The sequence below is a fragment of the Sinohyriopsis cumingii genome, chromosome 3, assembly GCF_028554795.1.
Source record: "Sinohyriopsis cumingii isolate HCF-2022 chromosome 3, ASM2855479v2, whole genome shotgun sequence".
Lineage (NCBI taxonomy): Eukaryota > Metazoa > Mollusca > Bivalvia > Unionida > Unionidae > Sinohyriopsis > Sinohyriopsis cumingii.
The window spans coordinates 110886859-110903785 of record NC_142963.1 but is presented as its reverse complement, the minus strand read 5'-3'; the positions used below and the strand labels follow the sequence as shown (position 1 = coordinate 110903785).

At 34.6% G+C, this 16927-nt stretch overlaps 1 protein-coding gene across 2 annotated transcripts; it reads right to left on the bottom strand.

Moving 5' to 3' along the window:
* Positions 1–2637: 2637 nt before the first annotated feature.
* LOC149803572 (uncharacterized) lies at positions 2638–15698 on the bottom strand. 2 transcript variants are annotated; one of them, XM_089953311.1, is made up of 4 exons: positions 15550–15698; positions 10030–11008; positions 6859–6989; positions 2638–3757 (listed from the first exon to the last, which is right to left on the bottom strand). In XM_089953311.1, exons 1-4 carry the CDS (start codon positions 15683–15685, stop codon positions 3546–3548), a joined length of 1458 nt encoding a protein of 485 aa, XP_089809437.1. In that variant the 5' UTR covers positions 15686–15698; the 3' UTR covers positions 2638–3545. The 2 variants fall into 2 exon arrangements, with proteins under 2 accessions (XP_089809437.1, XP_089809438.1); XM_089953312.1 differs by lacking the exon at positions 15550–15698 and adding an exon at positions 15433–15546.
* Between the last annotated feature and the right edge of the window lie 1229 nt (positions 15699–16927).

The window sequence follows — 16927 nt, the reverse complement described above, 5'->3', positions numbered from 1 at the left end:
ACAAGCTATTTACAAAATCTGAGTCAGGTCCATGATGCAATGTTATCATGCAGAAACTGTTTCTTCTTTCAGTCAGTGAACTTGACCTTTTGACTCCTGTTATGTATATTTGATTTAATTATATCCGATTTAATATATATTTATTTCAATTTAACTGTTTGTCAGTTTTTAATTGTTTTAAATTTTTCATTACATGATATTGTAATGTAAATTTATTCACTAGAGATGATACTTTCTTCAGAAAATAATTTGAACTTGACTGTTAGTTTATAAACACCAGGTGTTGATCTAAATCCTGACCTTGTTTCAAAATTTGTAGCAACCAGGTAAACAAGTTCTATCTTTATTTTAAAATGATTGGTTGTTGTCAAGTTTATGATGGGGCTTCGTGTTTAAGATGTAAACATTTGTTTTTATTTTTTAATTTCTTAAGAGTAATATGATTGGTTTTTGTCAGGTCACACTGGGTGTATGTGACCTTTAACAAGTACCTTATTTCTATGAGCTTCGAGAACATGATCATGTGACCCCCTGTTTATGTTTAGACATATAACCTATGTTTTAGAGAATTATTCTCAGTAGAAGCTGGGCTGCTAAACTGGAAGTTGCATGTTGTGCTGTTTGGAGTTATTTCAAATTACTTGGATTGGAGTTATTTCAAAGTATTTGGATTTAAAAGGATTAATTCTTTTTTCCTGGAGAATACATGTGCTCATGTTAGACTCTTAATCAAAGACAGTTCTTATAAGAAATTTATTTTGATTTCCAAAACCAGAGTGATAATTCTTGTTTCTACAAGGAACTACAGACTTCAATATTACAGGTTACAGCATACGTCATAGTTTTCCATCTTGGATTCTTCGTCAGGATTTGAACTTGAAATCAGTAGAACATTTTGTTATTAGGACTACTAAAATTTAATTCTTGGATTAAAACCATAAGTTCATATTTTTTTCATTTTTACAGAATTTTACCAGGGAAATAAATTATTGTATTTTTTCCAAAGCTTGTTGTTTTCACTCTTTCTTGTGTTACTGTTTATTCGAGCCTAAACACATGACATAAGACTCCTCAAAACGATAGCCACCTCACTGACCCCAAGTGCAGGTTATCCACAAAGTTTGGCTGAGGTATGTCATGTAGAATTGACATTATTGCACTCATTTTATTATGTCAGTGAACTTGACCTTCCGCCTTAAAAATCAAGAGAGGCCTTTCCTTTCTTACACCAAGTGCAAACCATCCACAAAAGATTGTTAACAGCAGATGAAGAGCATTCAAGTTATTGTGCTGAATCTATTTTTCTGCTTTCAGTTACCTAGACTTTTGACTTTTTGAGTATGAATTTAATAGGGTCCTTCCTTTCTCAAAGTGCAAGATATCCACAAAGTATGGAAACTATAGATGATGGAGAACTTAGGTCATGGTGCAGAAACCAATGTTCTTTCAGTCAGAGTAATCTTGACTTAATAAATCCAAAATTTAATAGGGTTCTTCCTTCTCCCATGTGCAAGCTATACACAAAGTCTGGAAACTTGAATTATTGTACAAAATTTATAGAGTTCATCCCTATCCCAAGTGAATGCCATTGATGATGAGTTTGGTAACTGTGGATGGTGGGTTTAATTAAAGTTGTGCAGAAACCAAATTTGTAACAGACAGACAAACAGACACATCACAACATAATACACTCTGCCTTATGGTGGATGAATTAAAATGATTTTATGTTTTGGTATTTTCAAACCATGTAATTTATAATTACTGAATTATTTCTTCAGTTGAGTCAATTCTTCATCTGCATTCTTCCCCCATTCATTTAAATGGACTATCCACCAACTGATTCAAAGCAAACTGTTTATGATGGCTCACTTGTTCAAAGGATTATTAAGTTTTAATGCATGCTGCAGACATTTCTGGTTGGTAATATATGCTGCAGACATTTCTGACTGCTGATTTATGTTACAGACATTTCTGACTGCTGCTGTATGTTACAGGCATTTCTGACTGCTGATGTATGTTACAGGCATTTCTGACTGATGATGTATGTTACAGACATTTCAGACTGCTGAGCATGATGCAGACATTTCTGACTGATGATGTATGTTACAGACATTTCAGACTGCTGAGGCATGATGCAGACATTTCTGACTGCTGATGTATGTTACAGACATTTCAGACTGCTGATGTATGTTACAGACATTTCTGACTGCTGCTGTATGTTACAGGCATTTCTGACTGCTGATGTATGTTACAGGCATTTCTGACTGCTGATGTATGTTACAGACATTTCAGACTGCTGAGCATGATGCAGACATTTCTGACTGATGATGTATGTTACAGACATTTCAGACTGCTGAGGCATGATGCAGACATTTCTGACTGCTGATATATGTTACAGACATTTCAGACTGCTGATGTATGTTACAGACATTTCTGACTGCTGCTGTATGTTACTAACATTTCTGACTGCTGATGTATGTTACAGGCATTTCTGACTGCTGATGTATGTTACAGACATTTCTGACTGCTGATGTATGTTACAGACATTTCAGACTGCTGAGGCATGATGCAGACATTTCTGACTGCTGATATGGTCTGCTTACCAATATTACTTATTCTAAAAAAAAATCAGAATAATTTTACAAAGAAAACATATAATGACCAACAAATGGAAATCACATGTGCATCAATCTATAGTGTGATAACTTAAAATAAACATATACTTTCTTACACTGTCTTTATCCTCTATGAGACTGTTATAAATTTAGATTTTTATAACATTTTCACCAAGGTGTTAACAGAGCAATAAACAGTGTTGACAAAGTGAAAAAGTCCATCATACTTTGTTAATTTAAAAACTAGTCAATGGCAGGACACATTGCATCAGTTTATAAATACATATCATAAAGAAATCAGTTAAAAATTCACAACTTTACTGATCTTCTCATATGTGGCACAAATTCCAGATTGAGAAACCATGTTAACAAACTTTTATAATTGCCATGAAGTCTGATTTATTCCAACATATTTACCAATACTAAAATGTAAAATACAACGAATCTGCTCCAAAATATATTACAGCTGTCACATTAATATGTGTATTCAATTCTCATTACAACAAGAAATGTCATGTAAGCAAACTGATAAATCATTTGGCAATCTAAGATTGTTTATTTTTAATTTCTTAACAAGTCTTCCTTTCATTTCTGTATGATGGAAACTCACAAAAGCCCCACCCATTCTATTATACAGTGACTAATATCATTATCAACCCTGAACTATGGACTTCAGATTTCTCATTTGGCACTCTATGAATGAGCTGACACTTATTAGCTTGTTTCCTGCCTAAAAGTCAGACTTCTGGCATTATATGTTCTTTTTTGAGCACTTTCTCCAACTAGTCCAGTTGTAACTTAAACTGTATTTATTAAACATCAATGACACCAACATGTTCCAACAACCTATAACATGCACTCTCAATGGTACTGGCACTAACTCTGATGTAGGTGATTCACCATCTCCCTAGTCAGAATAGACACCACCTGTCAATCAATATGCTGGTGCTCCTGCCAGAGGATGCGGACCCTGTTTATCCAGTGCTGCCCCCTGGTGGACTGGATGACCATGTAGGAGGAGAAGGAGATGACAAAGACCCAGGCAAGCCATAACAGGTAATCAGACTCTTCTGCAGGAACACTGGACAGGGGGCCTAGGTAATCTGCTTCTGTCACATTGATAGTTGTGTTGGGCTCAAGTCCTGAAGAAAATCACACAAAACAGATGTCAACAAAATTCCAATTAGTGAGTAATCTAAGCAATGAAATAATATGTGTGACTGAGGCCTCATTGAATCTGGAGTCATGTCCAGAATGTGTGATAGGCCTTGTTTATTCTGGAGGCATCTCAAGAATGTGACTGAGGCCTTGTTTATTCCCAGTCATCTCAAGAATGTGTGACTGAGGCCTTGTTTATTCTGGAGTCATGTCAAGAATTTGTCTGATTGAGTCTTTGTTTATTCTTTAGTCATATCAAGAATGTGTCATTGAGGCCTTATTTATTCTCGAGTCATGTCAAGAATATGTGACTGAGGGCCTGTTTATTCTGTAGTCATGTTAAGAATGTGTGTAATTGAGGCCTTATTTAGTCTGGAATCATGTCAAGAATGTGTGTAACTGAGGTATTGTTTATTTTGGTGTCATGACAAGAATGTGTGTGATTGAGGCCTAATTTATTCTGTTGTCTTATAAATACTTGGGTTTGTAAAAATGATATTCATGTGCTAATGGCTTGTGACCAAAACTGGAAAGGGTGAGCACTGGTACAAACTATCTTCTTTTCAAAACTGTTTTGATTAACCCTGCCTTTAGACTGGACTGAATACAGATATTGTCAAATGTCAAAAAGATGATTTCAAAGTTATTGCTCAAGATACATGTAAAATTGTTTCAGATAAAATACAAAATAATAAAATATGTGGAATAAATATAAAAAATGAGTACTGTACTATCAATGGCATATAATACACCTGTCTTGTGACATTATCACTACTAATGACTTTAACCTTTGAGTTAAGGACTTGATTATGGTTACTGTCTTATGTTATAAAATGTGGACCTTGATAAAGGGCAAGAACTCTGCATAACCCAAAACCTATGATTCTAAACAGTCCTAATCATATCCTACTTGTCTTGCTTTCCTCAAATAACTTAGCATGGATTTTTAAATTCAGAGGTACTTGTCTGAAATATTTTCCGGAGAATTAACCTGTCAGATATTTGTGACTTATCAAAATATTCCAGCGAGGTATAAAATAGTGTAACAAAAATGAAATATACTTAATTATTAGAAGATCTTGAAATGTGTCAGATATGCCTAATTATTAAATGTACTGTAAATGTGTCATTTCTGGCTGCAGATTAGCTGCTGTTTTTGTTTTAGTATCATCCTTCTGTAATATACAAGTTTTCTACCAAACTTATTATTAATTAAACTGATATTTCCTTTCAGAAAACTCAACTATGAAATTTCAGTCAACAACAGAATATTATTCCAATCCACTATTTCAGAAATTATTTATTTTTTGACAAGCTGACTTACAAGATTGAAAATGCCTAACACTTATCTGATGCGCATTTCCAGTCAAATCTGATGGTAAAGTTCAATTTGCTCCTCAATCTTGTATTGGAGGATTATAATAAAGGACATGTTTTTACTAGTATATTTTTTCTATTTAATTAAAGCCCAGGCTACACATACTTTGCTTTAAAGGTCTGATCTACATAATGCATGTATAGGGTTCAATTGGCATAATCCTAGCTATACAGTGCTGAATAAGTTTGGGTATTCCCAAAAGGACACAAAAAGCAAGGACAAAGTCACAACAGGTAAAAGCCAACAAAGTTCAATTTTTTCTTATATAGATGTTGCACGCTTTTTAAATGCTCAAGACATTCTCAGCTGTTGCATCGATGGACATATCCCACAGCAAACATTTTGCCTTCATTAGTTGCCACTTATGACATGAAGGATGATATATCAGGCCTGCTGTACATCCCTAGGTCTGCAGGGGTCCTTTCCACCAATTAAAATGAAAACTGGCAATAGTTACATTCCCTGTACCATGTGTATAGTTTCAATATGAAATTACAATAACTGAATCTTTTGATATTCCATAAAAGCAATAAACAATAATCTAACTCATCAAAGGTCTTGGTGGTATAGGTTGACATACCAAATCTGATCAAAATTAATCAGCAATATGGCCTCTAGAATTTAATAAACTCGGCTAAACAATTCAAGATCACCTTATTATTTATGCATATATCTTGCTCACAATGAAACTCATCCAAGATGTTGATGACATAAGTTTACAAACAAGTCTCATAAAAATCTGTTGAAAATGATATGGTTTAAAAAATGTGATCTCAAGAGTGTTCCCAAACTCAGCTAATCAGATGCAAAGAAAACACATTAATATGCATGGATTTTGCTCATAATCCCATTCAAGAACATTATAATACAAGCTTACACAGCAAGTCTGACTAAAAAAGCAGGATCAGAAATTTGGACACTAGAGTGTTCACAAGTTGAATCATACAGATGCAGACACCTCATTGATAACTGAACTCATCTGAGATCCTGATAATTCCAGCTTACACATCATTTCAGATCAGGATATGATCTAAAATATGACCTGTTGTCCTGACTAGCTCAACCAATCGGATACCAGATCATCTAATTAAAATGCATGAATGTTGCTCATAAGCAAATTCAACTGAGATATTGATGATATAAGCTTACATACAAGGTCACATCAAAAACTTATTTTTAAAAAAGTCCAAGTAGTCCCGATATTGGTCACCTGGATAGTTAATTTATGTCAGATTTGAAATGCAACTTTACATGCATATTGAAACCACAAAGTTATGTGCACATAGCCACTACACTGTCTGTAATACTGGTCTCATTTCTCTTCTTTCCCACGAACCACATATATAGGATCATATCCAATGCATAAAATGGACAAGTGATTCATACAGCCAGCATTTTCTCCATGATCTCTCTAAGCTTCCCCATTTCATAACTTAAAGTACATAACATAAACTGACTTCTCTTTGTAAGGGGAGTTAATTTGTGCTGTTAGCTTGGAAATCAGAACCAACAATAAAAAGTTTTCCAAAATATTGTGAGGAAAACCGCTCTATATATTTAACATTTTCAAGTAACTTTAATACAAAGAAGAACTACGGGTGAGGATACAGGCTATAAGGATTAACTATCATTTATTGCCACGAAAACTATAATTTCAGTTTTAATAATCCTTAACCTCATTCCTTAAATGTACCAAGCATTTCTTACCTGTTGCATTTTTGATAAAATTGACTAAAGTGTCAAAATTTCTGTCAGTTTGGTTGAATCGGATGACTGCTCTAGACTGGTGAAACAGCAGAATATTAGGTACTGACACAGTTCCAAATCTAGCATTCAAACTGAAAAGAGGCAAGAACATATTATTAATGTTATACATACAGTACATGGTTTATATAATTTTTTGACCTTACATAACAAAAGTCCCTCAAAGGGGCTGCTGGATTACTAGCCAAAAAGAAATTTATAGAAATCCATGACAAGTCTGTTTCTTATGTGATTTTATTCTTTTTAACTGTGTGGTATTGAACCATCTGTGATATTCCTCAGAACCTCCAGCACAATAAAACTATTTAATTTCATGTTTGAATTAACATGTAAGCAACATATGAAAGTGCTGAAAAAATTGTTTGCCATGGCCTTTGACCCTGAATCTGATACCATGGTTATGTAAAACAAGATTTGATTTTTCTTGCCATGGCCTTTGACCCTGAATCTGATACCATGGATACACAAGGCAGGATTTGATTTTCAACATCTTTGTGGATTAATGCATCTTACAACTTTACACAGGTTTAATTTTAAAAAAGCCTTCTCAAAGATAAAGTGATAAATTTTTTTAAAACTCCGTAACAGCAATGCAACACCTTTATGAATGTATCACAGGTGGTGGGAGTGGGCTGTAGGCTGTTTGCAGTGAGCTGGTTTGTTCGACTGAAATACCAATGCATATCGATGACTTCATATAAAAATCATTTACATAATATGAAATACTTTTTTTAAGAATCACCAAGATATTTGTACTGTTTTGAAACACCGACAGTTTGAAGGAAAAGAATGTATTCATTACTGTGAAGGACAAAAATCAAACGATTCTCCGTTATTTTTAAGCATTAAGAAAATGTAAAATAGAGCTAAGACTGCAAAAACATCATCTCAAATTCAATTATTTCATAAATACAGACTAAATATCAACTTCATTTCATTATTATTATTATTACTGCAGTTTTCTACTTTCAAACTTTCAAAGATAAATGCTTCCTATTTAAAAGACAAATGCCACAATAATAACTTTTAAGAATGGAGATAAATGTTAACATTGATAATTGTGACTGATTTCAAACTAATACCACACTATTTACAGCATACATGTATGATTTCATACATGTCAGAAAAATACATATGAAAGATCTGCCTTCAAATATGGCCACTGCTATGAAAAACTGAAACTATACTATTTTATCTGCTGTGAAAAATTCAGCAAGAGCTTTGTGAAAGTTTGAATGACAGTACCATCACGGTCGGTGCAAATATGAGCTGTAATGAAACTTGCATCACCTTCAACCTCACCCCCCCCCCCCCCATGAACAGAGTGTGTGTGTGTGCTGATGATATTAACTGGATATTAATGAGGGGCAGGCCATTACATTTATGGACAGGCAAAGGGGTGATTGTTTTTGAGGGGGAATTCTTAACTTCAATTAGATTCAAGAAAATATTCTTATTTGTAGAAAGTATAAGTATCTAAATCCATTATAATGTATGACCTGAATAAAATATGTTAGCTAGATTTAAAAGAAAGAAAAAAAATCACATAAAAATTAAAGGGTCAGTCCCTAATCTACTAACTATTTACAGAAAAAGATGCTTTATTTCTTTTATTTAAATTTTAATTTCCAGTTAATTTCTACAGGCTTTTAGGTGTAGATAAGCTTGTTTTCAATTGTATGAGGTCACTCTTTGAGGTTGTGCACAATGCCCACCACCACCACATTACCTTAAAACACACTTTCTGAGTCTCATCTCATCCCTACTACACGTACACATCATTCTCTGAGGGATTCATAGGTTGGATCATGAGAATTCTTACAGTGAAAACTCATTGTTCCATATGTCCATCCATTCAGGAGAAGTAGAAATAACTATTTTTACATGGCCACATTGATGGCAATATTGGTTTAAGACTGGCACCAGTTTCATTTAGGGACAGCTAGACATAATAACAAGCCTTCAAGTGAAAACCCCATGTAAACATGCCTGTCAATTCAGGAGGGAGTAGTGACAGCAAGATTTTTTGTTCAAAGATAATGTCAGATTGGCACCAATTTCATGTAGTACCCACCAGATATCATGAGACGTTTTTAGTGAAAACCCCATTTTGATATGACAATCCACTGAGGAGCAGCACCAAGACTTTCAAGATGGCTCTAGTGGTGGCCATATTGGATGCCTGATTAGCACCATTTCATTTTGGACCAACTAGACCCTGGCATGAATGTTTATGTAAAGATTCATGGCATTCCTCTTGGAAGATCAGAAGAATAGCAATAACTAACCTGAGCTAACAGATGGACAGTGAATGGACAGATTCAAGATGGACAACAAGCCATTGCATAAAGCTATTCTAGTCTATGACCTCTGTAGATATAAACTACAGCTTATTTTAGACTTTTCATGTATCATCTTCCAATTTGTTTTGGAGGGAATATTTGTGACCAGTGCAAACATTCCTTCTTTAGTACAATTATTGCACTTAACTTCCTTTTAGAAGATAAAACTGACCTTTAATATTATAATATTTATAATTATGTGACTCTCTTGAGCAACACATGATAATGCCAACAGCAATGAATGTCTTCAGGTAAAGAAATGCAAAGGTAATTAGGATAGAAGAAATCAAGTGGTAATAGGAGAACCTGGACCAAAAATAGGTATAGGCAACAAAAACAAACACACTAAGACAAAATCAATTGTTAACACCAGTGTTACAAGTACAACTGACCAATATCAACATTTCCCAATTCTCACCACAAAAAGATAAAGTTTGGAACTTGAAATACATAATTAAACACTGAGATTTCGGTACTTATATACATTATTAGTTTTGTGTGTGAGTTATCAAAACGTTACATATTTCAGCAGTTAAGAATTTCATGAACTTTAGATTTGATGAAACAAGATAAGCAATACGGTCAGGTATTTAAGCCAAAATTTTGTGCAGCATATCAGTTTGAAACATTTAGTAGCAAGGCCTGAGATGCTGTTTCCTAGTGTTTCCAACAGCAAGGCACTAATAAAATGAAGACAGCTGCAGAGATAGTTTGCCACTCAAAGCATCCACAAGAATCTCCAATATTATTTCTACTATGAAAGAACACCTACTTGCTAAAGTGGGCAGCATCAACTGCCAATACATCCAGCTGTGGAAAGGCTCTGGCCAGTGCATTGTAGTGGGGTGCTGTCTTGGCACAAAAATGACACCAGGGGGCAAAAAATAATACCAGGATGCAGTCTGAAGTACTGTTCTCACTTTCTGTTTCATTTCTCTCAAAGTTAAGCATCTGCAATAAAATAGTATTATTTACAATTTTCACTTCATGTACAGTAGAACTGTTGTTAATGTTCCTTCCCTTACAATGAAACTTTTTTTTCCCCAAGTCCGTTGAATTGTTTGGATCTTCCAAATCTGTACTGTTGAGTTCTACTGATGACAAGATGTTGACTGGTATAGAGGTATTTAAAGCTGTCTCGTTTAAAACTGTGTCATTTTGTAATAATGTGGAATCATCCTTGAACTCTTCAAACACAGGATCAATGATATGTTTGATCCAATTTAACCAAGACTTGTCATCTGTTAAATTGGAAATATTAGAATCTCTAGAGACACCATCTCTGCTGGATTCTATTGTTTGCTTTTGGCCTTGGTTTTCACCAGTTATTTCTGTTCTTGTTTGCTCACTTTCTCGTATAATATGTCTTCCATCACCAGCATGTTCATTTTGCAGTGTAGTTTTTGTCTGACCATCTATAGCAACTACCCTTGAGCTGCCATCAGTGCCACCATAAAAACTATAATGTTGCTGTTTGTTGTCCTGTGGAACTGTATAAGTCATTTGTCCATCTGTTATAGTGGTAGATTCTGAAATCACTGATTTCTGTAAAACTGTCTTCTCTACTACAAAGAAACTGGGAAGAATAGTTTCCTGTCCAGCTGACCATTCATCAGAAGTTGAGTCTGAAGCCACTGTATCTTTCAGACCTGACATGGAATCATGAAGGAACTCGCCTTCTGTGGAACTTCTGACAGAGTTTAGCTCAACTTGACAAGCTGCCATACTCAAGAGACAAGTAAACAGGAGACCTAAAAAGAATAAATTCAAATTTAACACAGAAAATTCTCAAGTGATAAATTTCAATTCCTCTGCCACAAAAAAAAAAAAAATACCATAACGAACTCTCCTCATGATAGTGCTCATCATAACACAGTGTTCCAGATATACATGTAATGCAGTCACACCACGGACCCCATTAATAGTTTCAAATACAAATAAATGGTTACTTGCATATGTTCATGAGCTCAAATATTTTTGAAACTATTTTATTCAAGTTTGGCATCACTAAAACTTATCACCACTAGCAACTTGTGTCTCTATTAGTTTACTCGGGCCAGTAAAAGGTCTTCAAATTGCGGTCGGTGCAAATTTTGGGTCTAAAGTGTCATTTTGACCCTAAAAACAAACATCATAAACAAACAATTACAGAGAATATGGCCAGCACACAGTCCATAATTAGCCAAGAATAATAATACATGAATACATTTTACTCAAACATGTGTACATGAACTAAAACAAATTCCATACAGATTTACAATAGACTTAAATCCTGTCTTGTGATATCATTGCCACGAAAGTACACATTCTCAATGCACTCATTACTGTGTATTGACATTGTATTGACCTTTTTTTTGAAAGACCACCCATCTAAGAGCCTACTCTTTATTCTAAGAAGCAGTGATCTCACTAGATTTAAATTGATAAATATGCATATAATTAAAACATGTAGTAATAATCATGTACAGTACATGTACCAATAACAATGTACAGTACAGGTATCAATAAACATGTACAAATGGATAAAACTGATCATGTTTTCTTCGGAATGTAACAGAGAGCCTCAGCAAACTGAAAACCTTTAAAATCCAACATTCTGACTTGGTTCTGTTGGTTTTTGGACTTGAAAACCAGTTGGCTTGAGAAATCAATCCTAGAACTTTAAAACATGGTATTTTTATTTTCTATATTTCTCTGTGTATTCCTACTCATGCCATTGAAAGCTTTCCCTTTTTATCAGCTTACATTTTTATCTATTTATTGTTGTTGTTGTTATGGGGTTTAACGCCATTTTTCAGCACACAATAGGCTACGCATGGCAGCCAGTATTAATGGTGGAGGAAGAACCCAGGAAAACCCCAGTAAGAACCACCGACCCACGAGAAGCTACTGGCAAGCTTTCTCACATACCCACATTGGCAGAATCCGAGACTTGAACCCACACAGACAGAGGTGAGATGGCAGTGGTCCGTAATGGAGAGCGCTTTAGACCACTCAGCCACTCTGGGCCCCTTGTCTATTTATAATTACTTACATACCGGTGTCAAAACTACTTTGTGACAGATATTCTCATCAGCCAACTATTAACATCAATTTAGAAAAACTGAGGATGACAACTTGTTAGCTGACAGAGCATTTAACATTTTGCATCCTGGGTATTTTTCCATTAGTAAGAATCAAAACAATCTAACAGAAGAAAGAAATTAAAAGCTTGCTATGCACTGAGTTCAGGAATATGTGTGTCGCAAAATAAGGAAAGTTACAGAGAAAAGTATCAGAAATGATATCATCACCACATATCACCAAAATAATTTTATAACAAGCATTTAAAAGTCTTTGAAATTTCACCCAGTAAAAGATCAAACATTGCTCTAATTTTATTCATCAAAAAGATTGTAGGCTGCTGAGTGAATTTTTCCACTGTATTGCCTTTTTTTTTTAAAATTAGGATTTTAACTATAATGTGAAGCAGAATATATCTGGCTGATTTAAGGCAGATTGAATAATCCAATAATATCCTCAGATTTCATAACGTAAGTTCTCATTTTCTATTTCTTTACTGGTTAGTGAGATATATCAATTTCATTATTTAATAACATATCACTGCAGTTATTAGAACCTAGTGATGTCCGATATCTCTGATAGTTCCTAGTGTTACATGACCTTGCTTAAATGAATGGGATCATAATGTTGATATAATATTAGTTCAAGTACCTCCTTAGTTGCATTACCATGAATTATTTAGCAGTGGACACGATCAAGCTGCAATGACAAAACTGAATGTAGTTAATCAATGGCAGTTTTGACTTGAAGAGGGGTAGTAGTGTACTGTGTGGTAGTGTTGTTCTGATTAAATTTGAGAAGTATAAGAAGTTTTGACATCAGCAGAATGGCATAGTTGCCATTTTGCATATTTTTAAAAAATTTATTTGTATCTATTGAAAGCTCATGACCAAACAGATATTTATCAGTACAGACAATCCTTGCTATAAGCTTCTGTGTAGAGAAAATCATAACAGCCACAGCACTTTTTTGATTTTTATGTGTTTGAATTGCATGACTTGTTTTGAACTCTGCATCAAACAGCCCTGTGAAAATTCAAGTAATTTTTCCCAACTCAAGACTGTAAATGGACTGAAATTCCATCAATAAAACATTCTCTCATTTTCAGAAAAACTCTCAAAAGATTCTATTCACTAAAATTTTACTTTCCATATCAACCAGTCCTGGCCAGCCAAACCCATATCTATCCTATTTTATATTCACCCATTTCCAGACTGGTTCCCATTCTTCATACCATTAGTACCATGATTCCTCCACCGAATGCTATGTTTAAAATTGTAGCCCATTATGCTTTTAGAGGAGACTCAGAGTAATTTTGGGTAAGAACTTGCTCTTACATGGAATAAACTAAGATAACTCCAGTCTGTAATATTGTGTGTGTGTGTGTGCGTGCATTGTTATGAAGAGGAATGAAAATGGGGGGCAAAAAAATTCAAATGCATGATGCCAATTTCACCTCTAAACATATCTGGCCTAAATCAGTAAAACTTAATAGCTGACTACTACATGTTTGTCCTAGTGCTGTTCCAATTAACTGAGTTACTTAAGCATCACTTGTTTAACTAGTTTGATTGATTAATCAATTTTTTTATTAATCAGTGTTTTCTAATTTCATGGTGTTTGTTTCTGTAATCATATCATTATATGTTTTTTATCTTATAGGTGATGTCTAATGTTGTAAAGCGCTTAGAGCTTCTAAAGATTAGGCGCTATACAAAGTCCTCATTATTATTATTAATTAAGTATGACTTTTCATGATCAAGTTTTTGAATGGTACAGATACATTTATTAAACTATGTTGTTGTTGTTGTAGGATTTAACGCCATTTTTCAGCACATGATAGGCTATACATGGCGGCCAGTATTAATGGTGGAGGAAGAACCAGAGAAAACCCCGGAAAGAACCACCAACCCACAAGAAGCTACTGGCACGCTTTCTCACATATCCACATTAGCCGAATGCGAGAATCGAATCCACGCAGACAGAGGTGAGATGGCAGTGATCCGTAGCGGACAGCGCTTTAGACCACTCGGGGCCCCCTATTAAACTATTGTTACTATTGAGTGTGAATACCCCAAAATATATAAATCTAATAATAAAATTATCTAAATGATAGTACAGATTATGCTAAATTAATGATAATATGAAGAATATTTTGATTAATTCATTCTTTCCATCCATTTCTGAAATATAATTTAGCCATGATATAAGCAACCCACTTAAAAAACAGCAAACAAAAGTTAAAGTGAACATTCGGACATTTCTGGAAAAAATAAATGACCAAAAGTGTGGGCCTACATTGGGTTCCATAAAAAGGGAGATGGCCTGGCAAATAAAGTCAGTCCAAACCTGGCAAAAGTGATTTGCAAGTTATGCAAAAAATATACACATTCAATGGTTGGTAAAAGACGTGCACACAATCACAAACGAACATGTTTTTGTTTTGATTTTACTATCTTTTCTAGATGAGTTGCAGGCACTCCTGCCCAGTCGTGAATCACACCTGGCTCCTTTAATGATAGATGTATGATCCAATCAGTAAACAGTGGGTGAAGGAGAGTAGTTTGCACTGTTAATTCCCTCAACGTTTTCCTGATAAATTATCCTAAAGTTACTATACACCAATTTTTAATGCCTCATCAAAACAAAAAGTTTTTAAAATTAAAACAAAAATACCAGTACCCATACCAGAAATAAACAATGACGCTTCATTAATAAACACTGACAAAAAGCTAAGCAAAAACGCGAAATACCTTTATCCATACAAACAATATAAAAATGCATAAAAAAACGAAAGCCTTAAAAAAAGACATTTCATCATTTTTATTGACAAGACGTCAAACTCTTGTGCCTTTTCCATTTTTTTCAAGTTTTGATATCCATTAAGTCTGATGTAGCTAAGTTTTCTGCAAACTGAAAAAATATTCATCCAAACATCGTGGACGAATTTTGCACGGATATTAATGACTATATCACCGTTGGTTACGGCGTAGTCACACTTCATATAAAAGAAATTTAGACACATGTACTTCACGTTTAAGATGGTAATGCTAATATTTAAAATTATATGGCTTTTTAACAATGGACTACGCTTTATGCTTATGTTATCTACCATATGAATAGTTTCGATATTGGCAAGAGATTTTCGTCAGCTTCATTTCCGTCTTTACACCGTCACTCGTCAATACGGACTAATGCGATAGCGTTATTTGCACCGCGAGACAACTACCTTCGTGCTTCTTCTCTCCCCTTGGCAAGAAAATGTACATTAGGCATGCAGGAAGAGGGGGCTCGTCACAAAGAAAAGTTGGAGTATCCGTCATTGAATCAAGGGATGGGAGTTCTAACCTGTAACAATATAACATAATATACTGGTACAGTTTAGAACCCCCATCCCTTGATTCAAGGACGGATACTCCAAATCTTCTTTGTAACGAGCCCCTGTGCATGCAGGTGTGGAGTGTACGTAACATCAAAAGCTATTGCTCTAGCTATCCATTTGAGACCGACCATTTCATTTTTCGGGTGGGGCAGGCTCAGTCAGATGGGGTGGTGGCCAGGGGGACCATATTGCACAGGCCTTAACGCCTGAAAGGTTTCGATGTTAACATATAATGATAGGTTAAATATACTTCGTTGTGCAGTTGTGTACATAGGTGTATTTTAAATCCGTACATGGTAAAATATTCTGGCTTTTTTTAAATTTGCTGTCTATTCATTTCCAAATTTCAATATATCCAGGGTATAGGGGCCTCGTGAAACTCTCAAAGTGGCCCGGGCCTATCTACATTTATAAAGAGGCTTGGTTGAGGTTATTCTCTCCAACCACGATCAGGATTTCTACTTTACTTTTACTTCAATATATATATATATATATATATATATATATATATATATATATATATATATATATATATATATATACAACGAATAGTGCGAAACTTGTATCTAACTCTAACTTTGCTAATGAAATATCCGGGATATAATTTGCGCTTACATAAATTTACTTAAAATAGCAGACGTCGATATGGCTCATCAATTTCTAGGTCAATACAAATATTTTCCAGTATCAGCAACAAGCTGAAACAAACTAGTTGAAACATAATACAGTTTAAAGGTTTAATTTCTGCAGAAACAGCCATGTAAAGTTTTGCAAACATAACCGTTTTTCTGTTTTATTTGTTTATCTTGTCTATGTTTTGTAATTGCCTTTGAAAAAGACTCATTAAAGAGTCGAAAGCGCTCAGGCTGGTTAGATACTAGTTTCGCACTGTTCGTTGTCAGTTTATTGCATTTATCTTAATCAATCTCTGGCACACGTGATCCCTTGCTAGATCCAGTGCACTTGAAAGAATTGTTATTCGCCACACATATATACTTAAAAAAAAAAAAAAAAAAAAAAACACAACAAGGACAGCAACATAACTAAATACAGCAAGACAATCGTAGACAAGAAAATAACCTCGGATAGGAAGAATACATATGCATGTTGTAGGTTTTGTTTCTCGCCTCTTGCGGAGTGCACCACAATATGCTGCAACAGAAAAGGCTGACCGTGTTCCGATATCTGACGTAAAAAATGGCCTTTATGAACCTTACTCAGTTAC